The following is a 19,186-nucleotide window of genomic DNA, read 5'->3' as shown; positions in this document are numbered from 1 at the left end:
TGTGTATTACAAAAATATATCCTGTGAGCGGCCACCACCATATAATGGTGGCCCAGAGCCATGTGCTAAATTCTAATAGCGGTCATTTTGTGGATGGCAAATGTTTTAATTCTAATAGCAGCCACCATTTTGTGGATGGCAAATGTTTTAATTCTAATAGTGGCCATTTTGTTGATGGCAAATGTTTTAATTCTAATAGCAGCCACCATTTTGTGGATGGCAAATGTTTTAATTCCAATAGCGGCCATTTTGTAGATGGCAAATGTTTTAATTCTAATTGCGGCCATTTTGTGGATGGCAAATGTTTTAATTCTAATAGCAGCCACCATTTTGTGGATGGAAAATGTTTTAATTCTAATAGCGACCAACCCACCCTGATGACCTCATGGATCCGCCCATGGACTTGCTCATGCCCAACCCACTAACCAATGAAATACATCCGATCACTCCCATTTTAGAGCTAACCGAGCCCCCTTACAGGAAATATATAACATTGTGTTTGACTAATAAACTTCCCTTCTTGGAGCTGAGCCACACATTGATCAAGGAGAGTTACAGCTGACTGTGTCTGGTGTATTTCTTTAGTGCACATGATCAATATCCATTAGGCCAGGAGTAGGCAACTAGAGAATTGAACATTTTATTAATTGTTCAACAATAATATTTCTACTGTTTAGGCACATCAGGGGCTCTGCAAATGCAATGTGACGCCCGCAGACCATTCCATCAAAGTCTGCATTTCAAATGTCACTACTTCCCTTCCGAGCCCTGACGTGTGCCCAAACAGTGGTTTACCCCCACATATGGGGTATCAGCGTACTCACAACAAACTGGGCAACAACTTTTGGGGTCAAATTTCTCCTGTTACCCTTGTGAATATAAAAAATTGCTTGCTAAAACATCTTTTTTGAGGAAAGAAAAATGATTTTTTATTTTCACGGCTCTGCGTTGTAAACTTCTGTGAAGCACTTGGGGGTTCAACGTGCTCATCACACATCTAGATAAGTTCCTTGGGGGGTCTAGTTTCCAAAATGGGGTCACTTGTGGGGGGTTTCTACTGTTTAGGCATATCAGGGGCTCTGCAAATGTAACATGATGCCCGCAGACCATTCCATCAAAGTCTGCATTCCAAAACGTCACTACTTCCCTTCCGAGCCCCGGCATGTGCCCAAACAGTGGTTTACCCCCACATATGGGGTATCAGTGTACTCAGGAGAAACTGGACAACAACTTTTGGGGTCCAATTTCTCCTGTTACCCTTGGGAAAATAAAAAATTGTGGGCTAAAAAATGATTTTTGAGAAAAGAAAAATTATATTTTATTTTCATGGCTCTGCGTTATAAACTTCTGTGAAGCACTTGGGGGTTCAAAGTGCTCACCACACATCTAGATTAGTTCCTTGGGAGGTCTAGTTTCCAAAATGGGGGTCACTTGTGCGGGAGCTCCAATGTTTAGGCACACAGGGGCTCTCCAAACGCGACATGGTGTCCGCTAATGATTGGAGCTAATTTTCCATTCAAAAAGCCAAATGGCGTGCCTTCCCTTCCGAGCCCTGCTGTGCGCCCAAACAGTGGTTTACCCCCACATATGGGGTATCATCGTACTCAGGACAAACTGGACAACAACATTTGGGGTCCAATTTCTCCTATTACCCTTGGGAAAATAAAAAATTCTGGGCTAAAAATCATTTTTGAGGAAAGAAAAATTATTTTTTATTTTCACGGCTCTGCGTTATAAACTTCTGTGAAGCACCTGGGGGTTTTAAGTGCTCACTATGCATCTAGATAAGTTCCTTGGGGGGTCTAGTTTCCAAAATGGGGTCACTTGTAGGGGAGCTCCAATGTTTAGGCACACAGGGGCTCTCCAAACGCGACATTGTGTCCGCTAACGATTGGAGCTAATTTTCCATTCAAAAAGTCAAATGGCACGCCTCCCCTTCCGAGTCTTGCCGTGCACCCAAACAGTGGTTTACCCCCACATATGAGGTATCGGCGTACTCAGGAGAAATTGCCCAACAAATTTTAGGATCCATTTTATCCTGTTGCCCATGTGAAAACGAAAAAAATTGAGGCTAAAAGAAATTTTGTGTGAAAAAAAAGTACTTTTTCATTTTTACGGATCAATTTGTGAAGCACCTGAGGGTTTAAAGTGCTCACTATGCTTCTAGATAAGTTCCTTGGGGGGTCTAGTTTCCAAAATGGGGTCACTTGTGGGGGAGCTCCAATGTTTAGGCACACAGGGGCTCTCCAAACGTGACATGGTGTCCGCTAGCGATGGAGATAATTTTTCATTCAAAAACTCAAATGGCGCTCCTTCCCTTCCGAGCCTTACCATGTGCCCAAGTAGTGGTTTACCCCCACATGTGAGGTATTGGTGTACTCAGGAGAAATTGTCCAACAAATTTTAGGATCCATTTTATCCTGTTGCCCATGTGAAAATGAAAAAATTAAGACTAAAATAATTTTTTTGTGAAAAAAAAGTACTGTTTCATTTTTACGGATCAATTTGTGAAGCACCTGGGGGTTTAAAGTGCTCACTATGCTTCTAAATAAGTTCCTTGGGGGGTCTAGTTTCCAAAATGGGGTCACTTGTGGGGGAGCTCCAATGTTTAGGCACACCCCCCTCTCCAAATGCGACATGGTGTCCGCTAAAGATTGGAGCCAATTTTTCATTCAAAAAGTCAAATGGCGCTCCTTCCCTTCCGAGCCCTGCCGTGTGCCCAAACAGTGGTTTACCCCCACATATGAGGTATCAGCGTACTCAGGACAATTTGGACAACAACGTTCGTGGTCCAGTTTCTCCTTTTACCCTTGGGAAAATAACAAAATTGTTGCTAAAAGATCATTTTTGTGACTAAAAAGTTAAATGTTCATTTTTTACTTCCATGTTGCTTCTGCTGCTGTGAAACACCTGAAGGGTTAATAAACTTCTTGAATGTGGTTTTGAGCACCTTGAGGGTGCAGTTTTTAGAATGGTGTCACTTTTGGGTATTTTCAGCCATATAGAACCCTCAAACTGACTTCAAATGTGAGGTGGTCCCTAAAAAAAATGGTTTTGTAAATTTTGTTGTAAAAATGAGAAATCACTGGTCAAATTTTAACCCTTATAACTTCCTAGCAAAAAAAAAATTTGTTTCCAAAATTGTGCTGATGTAAAGTAGACATGTGGGAAATGTTATTAATTACCTATTTTGTGTCACATAACTCTCTGGTTTAACAGAATAAAAATTCAAAATGTGAAAATTGCAAAATTTTCAAAATTTTCGCCAAATTTCCGTTTTTTTCACAAATAAACTCAGAAATTATTGACCTAAATTTACCACTAACATGAAGCCCAATATGTCACGAAAAAACAATCTCAGAATCGCTAGGATCCGTTGAAGCGTTCCTGAGTTATTACCTCATAAAGGGACACTGGTCAGAAATGCAAAAAACGGCAAGGTCATTAAGGCCAAAATAGGCTGGGTCATGAAGGGGTTAAAGTAATGATGGCCACTTGTTTTTCTTTACTTAGCTGCTTTTTTCTTGACATAATATAAATTCTAACAGTCTATTCAGTAGGACTGTCAGCTGTGTATCCACCAGACTTCTGCACAACACAACTGATGGTCCCAACCCCATTTATAAGGCAAGAAATCCCACTTATTAAACCTGACAGGGCACACCTGTGAAGTGAAAACCATTTCCGGTGACTACCTCTTGAAGCTCAACAAGAGAATGCCAAGAGTGGGCAAAGCAGTCATAAAAGCAAAAGGTGGCTACTTTGAAGAACCTAGAAAATAAGACATTTTCAGTTGTTTCACACTATTTTGTTAAAGGGAACCTGTCACCTGAATTTGGCGGGACCAGTTTTGAGTCATATGGGCGGGGTTTTCGGGTGTTTGATTCACCCTTTCCTTACCCGCTGGCTGCATGCTGGCCGCAAAATTGGATTGAAGTTTATTCTCTGTCCTCCGGAGTACACGCCTGCGCAAGGCAATATTGCCTCCGAAAACCCCGCCCATATGACCCAAAACTGGTCCCGCCAAATTCAGGTGACAGGTTCCCTTTAAGTATATAATTCCAAATGTGTTAATTCATAGTTATGATGCCTTCAGTGTGAATTTACAATTTTCATAGTCATGAAAATACAGAAAAATTTTGAAATGAGGTGTGTCCAAACTTTTGGTCTGTACTGTATATATATATATATATATATATATATATATATATATATATATATATATATATATATATATATATATATATATATATATATATAATGTGTGTATGTATATATATGTTACAGTGAGGAAGATCATTGCGGGGGTCGATATGTGTCACCCAGGATGCGCATAGAGGCTGCTGGAGTGCAATGCAGTCACAGGCATAGCTGTAGCTGCAGTGCAAAACAAAAGTACGTGTGGACCTGGTCATGTTATTTGGCCAAGGCAAGGTTTAGGAAAACCCGTTAAGGCCACGTGCACACGTTGCGGAAAGTGGTGCGGATTTTTACAGACTGATTTTGGTAAATCCGCAGGTAAACCGCACTGCGGAATTACTGCGGATTTACCGCGTTTTTTGTGCGGATTCCACCTGCGGTTTTACAACTGCGGATTCCTATTATGGAGCAGATGTAAACTGCTGAGGAATCCGCACAAAGAATTGACATGCTGCGGAATAAACAACGCTACATTTCCGTGCGTTTTTTTCTGCAGCATGTGCACTGCGGATTTTGTTTTCCATAGGTTTACGTGGTACTGTAAACTCAAGGAAACCTGCTGCGAATCCGCAGTGGCCAATCCGCTGCGGATCTACAGCAAAATCTGCAACGTGTGCACATACCTAAGGGCTTTTCTTTTTGGAGCAAACTACAGGATGGTAGTGGGGTGGAAGGCTCTCTCCTGCCGGGTTTTACAAGTGGCCCATGGCCACAGATTTCATTTACAAACTCTGCAAAGGGTTGGGTATGTCAGTCTTGGTTTGCAAACTGCAGAGCAGGTGGCTCTGCAGGTTCTGGCTTGTGTGAAGTAACATGGAGCCAAGCAAAGCCAAAACGCCTGGCACCCCTCAGCGTGACAAGGTGGTGCAGCCACCAACGGCAACCGGTCTCGGAGGCAAACTGTCTTGATGCCCCACCTGCGATTCGTCTCCGCAAGATAAATATCACCCGTCCAAAGTATTGGACGGCATGCTTCCACACGGTTCAATGAACACTTGCGGAATCATCTGCATTCAAAAGCCGGCAGCGCTTTGGATGCAGCAGACATGTGCTGTGTCCAAAGCGCTGCCTAAAACTGACCGTGGGGATGTAGTCCAACACTCCCCCATCACCGATCAGTGAATTTTGCTTTATTTTGCCGTGCCCCTCACTCTCCTAAAAGGAGATATTTGAAGACCCACATGTGAATGCTGCCACAGTGCGTATGATCGACCACAGCTGCATTGACATGGTGCCCTACAGAGCTACGATTTTCAGGATTATGGGGGTCCCAGCAGCCAGATCTCCGGCAGTTGGAAAGTTATCCCCTCTCCAAAGGAGAAGGGATTACTTGGGATAATCCATTTAACCTTGTTTTCCAATATTTTATTTTTATTTGGCCATAGTAATATTGAAAATACTTAACCAATATTGACCCTCCCAAAGTCCAATGTCGACCTCTTTGACAAAAGGACAGGAGAAGTGGTACTGTGCAGTATATACAGAGCCAGCTCCAGGTTTTCGTGGGCCCCAGGCAAAAGAGTCTCAGTAAGCCCCTTAACACATACCACAATTCATGATGCACAGATACAGCAGAGAAATATAGGTATAGTACAATGCCAACGATTTCACTTCTTACATTACATGTCTGATATCTATTGTACATTCTGCAATAGCTCAGAAACCAGACAGTATAGTCCTCCATACAGTATTATGGTCACCACATAGTGCTCCATACAGAATAATGAGCTCCATATATTGCTCCATACAGTATTATGGGCACCACATAATGCTCCATACAGAATAATGAGCTCCATATATTGCTCCATACAGTATTATGGTCACCACATAGTGCTCCATACAGAATGAGCCCCATATATTGCTCCATACAGTATAATGAACCCCATATATTGCTCCATACAGTAGTATGGGCACCACATAGGGCCCCGTACAGAATAATGAGCCCCATATATTGCTCCATACAGTATTATGGGCACCACATAATGCGCCATAGAGAATAATGAGCCCCATATATTGCTCCATACAGTATTATAGGCACCACATAGTGCTCAATACAGAATAATCAGCCCCATATCTTGCTCCATACAGTATTATGGACACCACATAGTGCTCCATACAGAATGAGCCCCGTATATTGCTCCATACAGTATAATGAACCCCATATATTGCTCCATACAGTATTATGGGCACCACATAGGGCTCCATGCAGAATAAGGAGCCCCATATATTTCTCCATACAGTATTATAGGCACCACATAATGCTCCATACAGAATAGTCAGCCCCATATCTTGCTCCATATAGTATTATGGACACCACATAGTGCTCCATACAGAATAATGAGCCCCATATGTTGCTCCATACAGTATAATGAGCCCCATATATTGCTCCATAGAGTATTATGGTCACCACATAGTGCTCCATACAGAATAATGAGCCCCATATATTGCTCTGTACAGTATTATGGGCACCACATAGTGTTCCATACAGAATAATGAGCCCCATATATTTCTCCATACAGTATTATGGTCACCACATAGTGCTCCATACAGATTCATGAGCCCCATATATTGCTCCATACAGTATTATGGGCATCATGTAGTGCTCAATACAGAATAATCAGCTCCATATATTGCTCCGTACAGAATTATAGGCCCCAAATAATGCTCCATACAGTATTATGGGCACCACATAGTGCTCCATACAGATTAATGAGCCCCATATATTGCTCCATACAGTATTATGGGCACCACATAGTGCTCCATACAGAATAGGGAGCCTCATATATTGCTCCATACACAATAATAAGCCCCATATATTTCTCTATACAGTATTATGGTCACCACATAGTGCTCCATACAGATTAATGAGCCCCATATATTGCTCCATACAGTATTATGGTCACCACATAGTGCTCCATACAGATTGAGCCCCATATATTGCTTCATACAGTATTATAGGCACCACATAATGCTCTGTATATTATATATACAGCAGTCCATATGCATTATATAGGAGATACTGCGACTGCTACAAATAAAATATATAGGGGATATTTCTGTATATCTGGGTACTGGCCAGCGTCAGGCAGAAGAGCCCAGCGTGCACCGCAGCGGTCCTTCCAAACTTGTGAATGGAGGCCCTGTGTGCGTGCACTCTCATGCTTGCATACACTGAAAGGGCCGCAGCCGTGTGCACACACTGACAGGTGGCCCTTTCAGCGTGTGCAAGCGAGACAGTGTGCGCACACAGGACCCTTAGTAAGACATTTTGAAGGGCCAGCGGCCTACCGGGCATCTGCCTGCCTTGGTAGGTTACCAATCCGGGCCTGACGTATACACACACACACTGCATTGTGGTCCGATGCTACATATAAATATATGTATATACAGTGGGGTAAATAAGTATTTGATCCCTTGCTGATTTTGTAAGTTTGCCCACTGACAAAGACATGAAGAGTATATAATTTTAAGGGTAGGTTAATTTTAACATTGAGAGATAGAATGTTAAAAATAAAATCCAGAAAATCACATTGTGTAAATTATATAAATTTATTTGCATTTTGCAGTGAGAAATAAATGGATGCATAAAATACATAATTTCTTTTAAGTTTTTATTTGGTCCTAAATCAATTCCTACATAATTAACATGAAACAGATCCTCCTTGTGGGAATTCTCTGATGCTGAACAAGCTCTAATTCCTAGGTAAAACATTCTGATCATGAATATTGGTTCTTCCCTTTCGGAATTCTCTAGTGATAAACAAGACTAGGTTTCTTGTTAAAAAAAAACAAAAACGAAAAAATATTCACACTCAGAATAAGTAAATGGCTTCTTCCCAGTATGAATTCTCAGTCAACAAGAATAAAACTTTTCCTCTGCGTTAATTCGATGATGTTCAATTAGATCTGATTTCTGCGTAAAATGTTTTCTACAATCTGAATATAAAAATGGTTTCTCTCTCGTATGAATGCAATGATGTTCAACATGAACTAATGTCTGGGTAAAACGTTTCCCGCATTCTTTATTTATTCTAAAACCATTTTCCACATACTGAACACAAGCACAGCTGCTCCAAGTGAATTTTTTGATAGTGAACAAGCTGATTCCTGGATTAAACATTCTCTTCATTCTGATCATGAACATGGCATCTCCCCTGTATGAATTCTCCGGTGATAAACAAGACTTGATTTCTTGGAAAAACATTTTTCACACTCAGAACATGCGAATGGTTTCTCCCCCGAGTGAAATCGATGATGTTTAATGAGATGTGATTTTTGAGTAAAGCCTTTCCCACATTCAGAACATTTGAATGGCTTCTCCCCAGTATGAATTCTCTGATGAACCTTGAGTTTTACTTTAGTGATAAAGCATTTTCCACAATCGAAACAAGAATAAGGCTTCTCGCCTGTGTGAATTCTCTGATGTTCAACAAGATCTGATTTTTGTGTAAACCGTTTTCCACATTCTGAACATAAAAATGGTTTCTCTCCTGTGTGAATACGTTGATGTTCAACAAGAACTGATTTCTGGGTAAAACGCTTCCCACATTCTGAGCATGGGTATGGCTTCTCGCCTGTGTGAAATCGTTGGTGTTTAACAAGATTTGATTTCCGGGCAAAACATTTCTCACATTCCAAACACTTATGTAGTTTCTCACCTGTATGAATTTTCTGATGTTCAACAAGACCTGATTTCTGAATAAAAGCTTTTCCACATTCAGAACAAGAGAATAGCTTCTCCCCTGTGTGAATTTTCTGATGTTCAGCAAGACCTGATTTCTTGGTAAAATATTTTCCACATTCAAAACATGTTAGTTCAATTGGTTTCTCCCCTGTATGCATCATTTCATGTCTGAAAAGTAATGATTTCTGAACAAAGCTTTGCCCACATTCTGAACATGAAAATGGCTTCTGTCCTGTGTGATTTCTCACATGTTGGTCAAGGCTAAATTTACGGGTAAAGCATTTTCCACATTGTGCACAAGAGTATGGCTTCTCCCCAGTGTGAATTCTTTTGTGTACAAAAAGATTTGACTTTTTTGTAAACAGTTTCCCACATTCACCACATTGAAACACTTTGTTCCGTCTGTGATCTGTACTTGGAGTAACAATCTGTGATTGCTCAGAAGGTTCCTTATGATTTGGGGAATTGGACGACAAATCTGTAATGTGATTGCCTGGATATATAGTTACAGTAAATAAGTTTTCAACTGAAGAGTGTAGCATATCTTTATCTTTTGCTTGATGTGACAACAGGCAGTTCATCTCTGTGTTTCTGCTGAGATGATCTGTTAAGATTAAAAATGGATAGGATTATTATTTTCAGTTTTTTAGACTAAAGTAAACATATACTGTATGTTCTAAAAATCCTATTCTAAGTCATCTTTTGTCAAGTCTACAATCATGGGCCACATTTATAACATACACCCAGCGTCAACAAAACTGTGAAGGTACTCCTGCACTGAAATAAAAGTTGAATTTTCAATGCTGAATTTAAAGAATATACATTTGTTTCAAACCAGCTAACATTGTTGCACTATACAGGTGGATTGGGTTATTTCTAAATAATCTTTTTCAGATTTTTCATATAAAGACAACATTGGACATCAGCAGACCTAAACAGTATTGAGCCCTAATGACATATATAAGACATTTGGGGCTTATATCCATTGGAAAGCAAAAGCATAAAACAGGCACTGGGACACAATAAATTCCAGGTCCGCTTCCTCATTAAGTACTGAACTCAGCGAGTACAGAGCAGAGTATGGAATATGCATAGTAACACAACCTTGGAATGGATGGACAAAGTTATAGGGGAAGCAAACCGGCAGCATGGCAGGAAAGAAAAGCGTAAAAAATTGTAATGGAGTGCATCTAAAGAGAACCTGTTAAATCGTTGTTAGTCCTTAAACTGCCCCCAGTGTGCGGTTAGTGATGCAATGTGCATCACTAACATGATTTTCTCAAAGAAAAGCTCCCAGTATTATGTTTAAAAAACACTTTGAAACAAAAGGTATGTGAGGGAATCCCTTAACAATATAGTCAGAGGAGTGGAGTTTTTTGTTGCAAACCCCTAATGATATGAAGTGTTTTTTTAAACAGAATACTGGGAGCTTTTCTTTGAGAAAACCATGTTAGTGATGCTACTTGCATCACTAACAACACACTGGAGGCAGTTTAATAGCTAAAAATGACGTGACAGGTTCCTTTTAAAATATGTAATATATCACTCAAGCTACTATTCCATGAAGTTAAAAAATAAATGACAGTTACTCTAACTTTATTCTGCAAGTCGATACAATTACAGTGACACGGTTCATGATTTTGTTTTTAATATTTGACTATTTTTGCACAAGAAAATCAGTAAAAAAAATCACCCACTTTTCCCCTCTTTAATAACAAAGAAATAATATAAAGGAAAAGGAATAAGAAGATTTGGTATTGTCATATCTGTAAAAGTCAGATCTATCAAAATATAACTCTGATTAATCAATATGATAAATGCTGTAAAGATTTTAAAAAAAATTGAAACATCAGAATTGCGTTTTTTTAGTTGCCACCTCCCTAAGTTATTTAGAAGAAAAAATAACACAAGTTATCGTTTTTTGAAAAATGGAAGGAAAGAACAGAAGCACTTGGTCGGGAAGGGATTAGAAAAAAAATCACTTTAAACTCCTTGTCACACGTCCTGGTGATTCCGGTTCTAGAAAAACCAGTACGGGTGATGTCCGTGGTCCATGTGCCATCCTTGTGTCAGTGTGACACCATCCATGTGGCATACATATGTACATGTTCGTGTGTATCATCCATGTGCACCATCAGTGAATGAAGAATACAAATGACAGACGTTTAGGTGTTAGATGTTCAAAGATAGAGTTAAGAAAGATAGATATAGGTCAGTGAGGTACCATATTTTTCGGATTGTAAGATGCACTTTTTTTCCCCCAAATAAGGGGGGAAAATGGGGGTGCGTCTTATAATGTGGATATACCTTACTGGCCGCGGTGAGGCAGGGAACCAGGGTCGCTGCTGGAGGAGGCAAGAGTGGAGCATTGCTGCAGGCTGCAAGCTAGGATGAGGAGGTGTTCGGATGTGCGGCACGCCGCTGCAGGTGTCCGATGCTGGGAGGGCTCTGCCGTCATTTTGTGAACAGCCTGAGCCCCTGCAGTTACAGGGTTTCCTATGCGGTGGACTCCGGGAAAATGGCTGCCGGGGGCGGTGCATGCACAGGCACCAATATCACGGATATCATGATACCATGGATATCACGGCACCAAGATCTCGGGAGATGAGATTTCAGCGCTGAAATCTCATCTCCCGAGATCTTGGTGCCGAGATCTCCATCTGTGCATGCGCCGCCCCCGGCAGCCATTTTCCCAGAGTCCAACGCATAGGAAACCCTGTAACTGCGGAGGCTCTGGCCTTTCACAAAATGTCGGCAGAGCCCCCGCAGCACCGGACACCCGCAGCAGCGCGCCACACATCCGAACACCCGCAGCACTGAACACCCGCAGCGGCCCACCGCACATCTGAACACCTCCTCATCCCAGCCTGCAGCAACACTCCGCTCTTGCCTCCTCCAGCAGCGACCCCGCTTCACTGCAGCCACCATCCCCGGTAAGCAAGAAGAAGCATGGATTATAAGAAGCACCACCATTTTATTAAAAGAAGGTTTTGATTTCCTATTTTTCTCTTCAAAATTTGAGGTGCGTCTTATAATCCGGAGCGTCTTATAATCCGCAAGATACGGTATATTATCAGTGCTTTGTGTGTGTAGTTTTCTGTATTTGTATTTAGCACAAAAAAAAAAAAAAAAAAAATGGCATTAGCTCCCCCTTATTTTTAACCCCTTCCCGACCTTTGACGCAGCGTATGCGTCATGAAAACCTGTGCCAATCCGACCTGTGACGCAGCATATGCGTCATGGCCGGATCGCGTCCCTGCAGGCCGGGTGAAAGGGTTAACTCCAATTTCACCTGACATGCAGGGACAGGGGGAGTGGTACGATCGCTGTGAAACAGCCAAAAAAAAAGTGAAACAGCCAATCAGAGCAATCTGTAATAATTCACCTATGAAAATTGGTGAAATATTACAATTACAGACCCCGATCTGGCCCCCGCACGACTGGCGGCGGCGATCTGCAACCGCCGTCAGTGTTCCCTACCCCTCCGTCCTGTTCTAAACGCCTTCCTCTCACCTCCGCCCCTCCCCCCCGCTGTCCGATCGCACCCCCCCATACTTACCTAGTCCCGGTGTCCCTCCCGGTGTCCTCCGTCTTCTCTCATGGGCGCCACCATCTTGGAAAATGCCTTGCGCATGCGCAGTGTGCCCGCCGAATCTGCCGGCCGGCAGATTCGTTCCCTGTACATTTTGATCGCTGTGATAGGTTCTATCACGGCGATCAAAATAAAAAAAATAGTAAATAACCCCCCCCCCTTTATCACCCCCATAGGTAGGGACAGTAATAAAATACAGAAATTATATTTATTTTTGTTTTTCCATTAGGGTTAGGGGTAGGGTTAGGGTTGCACTTAGGATTAGGGTTGCACTTAGGGTTAGGGTTGCACTTAGGGCTAGGGTTGCACTTAGGGCTAGGGTTGCACTTAGGGCTAGGGTTGCACTTAGGGCTAGGGTTGCACTTAGGGTTAGGGTTAGAATTAGGGTTAGAATTAGGGTTGCAATTAGGGTTGCACTTAGGGATAGGGTTGCACTTAGGGTTAGGGTTGCACTTAGGGTTAGGGTTGCACTTAGGGTTGCACTTAGGGAAAGGGTTGCACTTAGGGTTGCACTTAGGGTTAGGGTTGCACTTAGGGTTAGGGTTGCACTTAGGGCTAGGGTTGCACTTAGGGCTAGGGTTGCACTTAGGGCTAGGGTTGCACTTAGGGCTAGAGTTAGAATTAGGGTTAGAATTAGGGTTAGGGTTGCAATTAGGGTTAGGGTTACAATTAGGGCTAGGGTTGGAATTAGGGTTAGAATTAGGCTATGTGCACACGGTGCGGATTTGGCTGTGGATCCGCAGCGGATTGGTCGCTGCGGATTGGTAGCAGTTTTCCATCACGTTTACAGTACCACGTAAACCTATGGAAAACCAAATCCGCTGTGCCCATGGTGCGGAAAACACAGCGCGGAAACGCTGCGTTGTATTTTCCGCAGCATGTCAATTCTTTGTGCGAATTCCGCAGCGTTTTACACTTGCTCCATAATAGGAATCCGCAGGTGAAATCCACACAAAAAACACTGGAAATCCGCGGTAAATCCGTAGGTAAATCTCAGTGCGTTTTACCTGCAGATTTTTCAAAAACGGTGCCGAAAAATCCGCACACAAATCCGCAACGTGGGCACATAGCCTTAGGGTTAGGGTTGGAATTAGGGTTAAGACTAGGGTTAGGGGTGTGTTGGGGTTAGGGTTGGGATTAGGGTTAGGGGTGTGTTGGGGTTAGTGTTTGAGTTAGAATTGAGGGGTTTCCACTGTTTAGGCACATCAGGGGGTCTCCAAACGCGACATGGCGCCACCATTGATTCCAGCCAATCTTGCATTGAAAAAGTCAAATGGTGCTATCTCCTTTCCGAGCCCGGACGTGTGCCCAAACAGTAGTTTACCCCCACATATGGGGTACCAGCGTACTCAGGAGAAACTGGACAACAACTTTTGGGGTCCAATTTCTCCTGTAACTCTTGGGAAAATAAAAAATTGTGGGCTAAAAAATTATTTTTGAGGAAAGAAAAATGATTTTTTATTTTCACGGCTCTGCGTTATAAACTTCTGTGAAGCACTTGGGGGTTCAAAGTGCTCCCCACACATCTAGATAAGTTCCTTGGGGGGTCTAGTTTCCAAAATGGGGTCACTTGTGGGGGGTTTCTACTGTTTAGGCACATCAGGGGCTCTGCAAACGCAACATGATGCCTGCAGAGCATTCCATCAACGTATGCATTTCAAAACGTCACTACTTCACTTCCGAGCCCCGGCATTGTGCCCAAACAGTGGTTTACCCCCACATATGGGGTATCAGCGTACTCAGGAGAAACTGGACAACATCGTTTGGGGTCAAATTTCTCCTGTTACCCTTGGGAAAATAAAAAATTGTGGGCTAAAAAATTATTTTTGAGGAAAGAAAAATGATTTTTTATTTTCACGGCTCTGCGTTATAAACTTCTGTGAAGCACTTGGGGGTTCAAAGTGCTCACCACACATCTAGATAAGTTCCTATGGGGGTCTAGTTTCCAAAATGGGGTCACTTGTGGGGGGTTTCTACTGATAAGGCACATCAGGGGCTCTGCAAACGCAACGTGACGCCCACAGAGCATTCCATCAAAGTCTGCATTTCAAAACGTCACTACTTCCCTTCCGAACCCCGACGTGTGCCCAAACAGTGGTTTACCCCCACATATGGGGTATCAGCGTACTCAGGAGAAACTGGACAACAACGTTTGGGGTCAAATTTCTCCTGTTACCCTTGGAAAAATAAAAAATTGTGGGCTAAAAAATCATTTTTGAGAAAAGAAAAATTATTTTTTATTTTCATGGCTCTGCGTTATAAACTTCTGTGAAGCACTTGGGGGTTCAAAGTGCTCACCACACATCTAGATTAGTTCCTTGGGAGGTCTAGTTTCCAAAATGGGGTCACTTGTGGGGGAGCTCCAATGTTTAAGCACACAGGGGCTCTCCAAACGCGACATGGTGTCCGCTAATGATTGGAGCTTATTTTCCATTCAAAAAGCCAAATGGCGTGCCTTCCCTTCCGACCCCTGCCGTGCGCCCAAACAGTGGTTTACCCCCACATATGGGGTATCGGCGTACTCTGGACAAACTGGACACCAACATTTGCGGTCCAATTTCTCCTGTTACCCTTGGGAAAATAAAAAATTCCGGGCTAAAAAATCATTTTTGAGGAAAGAAAAATTATTTTTTATTTTCACGGCTCTGCGTTATCAACTTCTGTGAAGCACCTGGGGGTTTAAAGTGCTCACTATGCATCTAGATAAGTTCCTTGGGGCGTCTAGTTTCCAAAATGGGGTCACTTGTGGGGGAGCTCCAATGTTTAGGCACACAGGGGCTCTCCAAACGCGACATGGTGTCCGCTAACGATGGAGATAATTTTTCATTCAAAAAGTCAAATGGCGCTCCTTCCCTTCCGAGCCTTACCATGTGCCCAAACAGTGGTTTACCCCCACATGTGAGGGAGAAATTGCCCAACAAATTTTAGGATCCATTTTATCCTGTTGCCCATGTGAAAATGAAAAAATTGAGGCTAACAGAATTTTTTTGTGAAAAAAAAGTACTTTTTCATTTTTACAGATCAATTTGTGAAGCACCTGGGGATTTAAAGTGCTCACTATGCTTATAGATAAGTTCCTTGGGGGGTCTAGTTTCCAAAATGGGGTCACTTGTGGGGGATCTCCAATGTTTAGGCACACGGGGGCTCTCCAAACGCGACATGGTGTCCGCTAAAGATTGGAGCCAATTTTTCATTCAAAAAGTTAAACGGCGCTCCTTCCCTTCCGAGCCCTGCCGTGCGCCCAAATAGTGGTTTACCCCCACATATGAGGTATCAGCGTCCTCAAGACAAATTGGACAACAACGTTCGTGGTCCAGTTTCTCCTTTTACCCTTGGGAAAATAACAAAATTGTTGCTAAAAGATCATTTTTGTGACTAAAAAGTTAAATGTTCATTTTTTCCTTCCATGTTGCTTCTGCTGCTGAGAAACACCTGAAGGGTTAATAAACTTCTTGAATGTGGTTTTGAGCACCTTGAGAGGTGCAGTTTTTAGAATGGTGTCACTTTTGGGTATTTTCAGCCATATAGAACTCTGAAATTGACTTCATTTTTTTTAGGGACCACCTCACATTTGGTTTTGTAAATTTTGTTGTAAAAATGAGAAATCACTGGTCAAATTTTAACCCTTATAACATCCTAGCAAAAAAAAATGTTGTTTCCAAAATTGTGCTGATGTAAAGTAGACATGTGGGAAATGTTATTTATTAACTATTTTGTGTCACATAACTCTCTGGTTTAAAAGAATAAAAATTCAAAATGTGAAAATTGCGAAATTTTCGCCAAATTTCAGTTTTTTTCATAAATAAATGCAGAAATTATTGACCTAAACTAACCACTAACATGAAGCCCAATATGTCACGAAAAAACAGTCTCAGAATCGCTAGGATCCGTTGAAGCGTTGCTGAGTTATTACCTCATAAAGGGACACTGGTCAGAATTGCAAAAAATGGCCAGGTCATTAAGGTCAAAATAGGCTGGGTCAAGAGGGGGTTAATAACCAGCTGAGGGAAAGCAGAGCTGTGAGCTAGCGTTATTAGTCTGGAACCAGACCAATATCCATTGAGCATCCCAGCCTATTAATAACAGCTCTCACAGCTGTCTACATAGCCTTTACTGGTTACCGTATTTTGACAAATCATAGAAGTCATCAAAACTATTTATAACCCCGATTGGCACCACATGGGTATTAGGATGTGCCCGGTAAAGCCCCAGAATTGGCGCATCTAATGTGATGTGCCAATTCTGGAGTGGCTGCAGGCTTCTATTTTTGGGCTCAGGATGGGCCATTAACCATGGACCGTTCCAGCCTGATAATAGAAGCTCGCAGCTGTCTACTTTATCTGCGCTTGTTTTAAAATATAGAGGGAACCCCATGCTGTCGTTTTTTAATTATTTAATGGACTGACTACAACTATCTTCAGCGTCGCCTTGTCTCGCTGATCGCAGGGAGACCAGGAGAGGATGAGAGTTGTAGTCAGAATCCGGCGCCTGGGACAAGCGCTATCTGTACTGCTTTTCCCAGCTGCCGGAGCTTTTCATTAGTGTACGTGTCACACAGGCATCACTCGAATGTCAACCGCACGTCATCAGCGTGCATGTGTGCGGCACGCATTTCCTCCGTGCTGTCCATCTGAAAAACCTGACGTGCGCGCCACCACTGAATACAATGGGTGTGTGTGTATCTGTATATGCGTTAAAAAAAACGGACCACATATGGACCAAAATATGGACGTGTGAAGGGGGAACCTAAGGGTATGTGCAGACTGTGACTTTTTCAGGCATTTGTTTGAGTATGTTCGCTAATAAAAACGCAGAAAAGAGTGCTAAAGAAAGCACTAAAAATAATTGACCTATTTCAATGGAAAAATAACTTGCTGTTGATTTGTTCTAGCTTTTGAGTATCTTTAAATGCACCAGGCTTTCAAAGACACCAAGCACTTAAGAGATATGACCTGTCCATTCTACAGGCATTTTCCACCAGGTAGACACTATATGATGTACAATAGAAGTCATTAATAAAGCTAAAAAGAAGACTGGGCGTCTTTTTGAGCAATTTGTAAGTGTATTAGAGATAAAACTCTTTAATGTTTTGGTCACTGCTTAATGCATTTCAAAACACTTCAGAAACGGGCTAATAAAAAGACACTCAAAGGAGACTGAAAAGATTTTTTTTACTCAACGTAAAATCTCTTTCCCTGAGCCTTCATTGGGGGACACAGAAAACCATGGGAATACTATTCAAAAGTATTCTTGTCGAAAACTGACAGGTTCAGGGACCATCCGCACACAACGAGACCCTCTTGGCCAGGGCCGGACTGGCCATAGGGCAGTTCTGGCAAATGCCAGAAGGGCCGATGGCAGTAGTGGGCCGCTCGAATGTGCCGCTGTCGGCACACTCCCCCCGCTGTCGGCGCACTCCCGGCCCCGCATTCAACTATACCGGCGTCATAGACGCCGGTACAGTTGAATGCAATGATGGAGGAGAGAGCGTCTGCTGACGCCCCCTCTCCCATCATTCCCCGCTCTGCCTGCCACTGACACTGCGGGTGCGCGATGACGTCATATCATCGCGCACCTGCTGTGTGACCGGGCGGGCAGACTGCGACTGCTGAGGCCGGAGCCAGGAGCAGCGCGGGACATGAGGAGAGAGGTGAGTAGTGTGTTTGTTTGTTTTTTTTTTTTTATCAATGAGTGATGACTGGATTGTGGAGCTATTGGGGGGGGGGGGGCTGCCTGCCTGCATTACTTTCTATGGGGGCTGCCTGCCTGCATTACATTCTATGGGGGCTGCCTGCCTGCATTGCTTTCTATGGGGGCTGCCTGCCTGCATTACTTTCTATGGGGGCTGCCTGCCTGCATTACTTTCTATGGGGGCTGCCTGCCTGCATTACTTTCTATGGGGGCTGCCTGCCTGCATTACTTTCTATGGGGGCTGCCTGCCTGCATTACTTTCTATGGGGGCTGCCTGCCTGCATTACTTTCTATGGGGGCTGCCTGCCTGCATTACATTCTATGGGGGGCTGCCTGCCTGCATTACATTCTATGGGGGCTGCCTGCCTGCATTACATTCTATGGGGGGCTGCCTGCCTGCATTACTTTCTATGGGGGCTGCCTGCCTGCATTACATTCTATGGGGGCTGCCTGCCTGCATTGCTTTCTATGGGGGCTGCCTGCCTGCATTACTTTCTATGGGGGCTGCCTGCCTGCATTGCTTTCTATGGGGGCTGCCTGCCTGCATTACTTTCTATGGGGGCTGCCTGCCTGCATTACTTTCTATGGGGGCTGCCTGCCTGCATTACTTTCTATGGGGGCTGCCTGCCTGCATTACTTTCTATGGGGGCTGCCTGCCTGCATTACTTTCTATGGGGGCTGCCTGCCTGCATTACTTTCTATGGGGGCTGCCTGCCTGCATTACATTCTATGGGGGGCTGCCTGCCTGCATTACATTCTATGGGGGCTGCCTGCCTGCATTACATTCTATGGGGGGCTGCCTGCCTGCATTACATTCTATGGGGGGGCTGCCTGCCTGCATTACATTCTATGGGGGGCTGCCTGCCTGCATTACATTCTATGGGGGGCTGCCTGCCTGCATTACATTCTATGGGGGGCTGCCTGCCTGCATTACATTCTATGGGGGGCTGCCTGCCTGCATTACATTCTATGGGGGGCTGCCTGCCTGCATTACATTCTATGGGGGGCTACCTGCCTGC

General features: G+C 43.3%; 1 protein-coding gene across 1 annotated transcript in view; it reads right to left on the bottom strand.

The window, feature by feature from the left end:
- Positions 1 to 7,738: 7,738 nt before the first annotated feature.
- LOC143765029 (uncharacterized) overlaps positions 7,739 to 19,186 on the bottom strand; it is a 57,470-nt gene continuing 46,022 nt past the window's right edge. The window contains exon 9 of the mRNA XM_077251259.1: positions 7,739 to 9,488. Within this exon, the coding sequence (XP_077107374.1) occupies positions 8,335 to 9,488 (1,154 nt within the window). The 3' untranslated portion in view covers positions 7,739 to 8,334. The remainder of the gene's footprint in view (positions 9,489 to 19,186) is intronic.

This window comes from Ranitomeya variabilis, chromosome 4, assembly GCF_051348905.1.
Source record: "Ranitomeya variabilis isolate aRanVar5 chromosome 4, aRanVar5.hap1, whole genome shotgun sequence".
Taxonomy (NCBI): Eukaryota; Metazoa; Chordata; class Amphibia; order Anura; family Dendrobatidae; genus Ranitomeya; species Ranitomeya variabilis.
The sequence above is the reverse complement of the archived record's forward strand: the minus strand, read 5'-3'. Positions and strand labels throughout refer to the sequence as shown.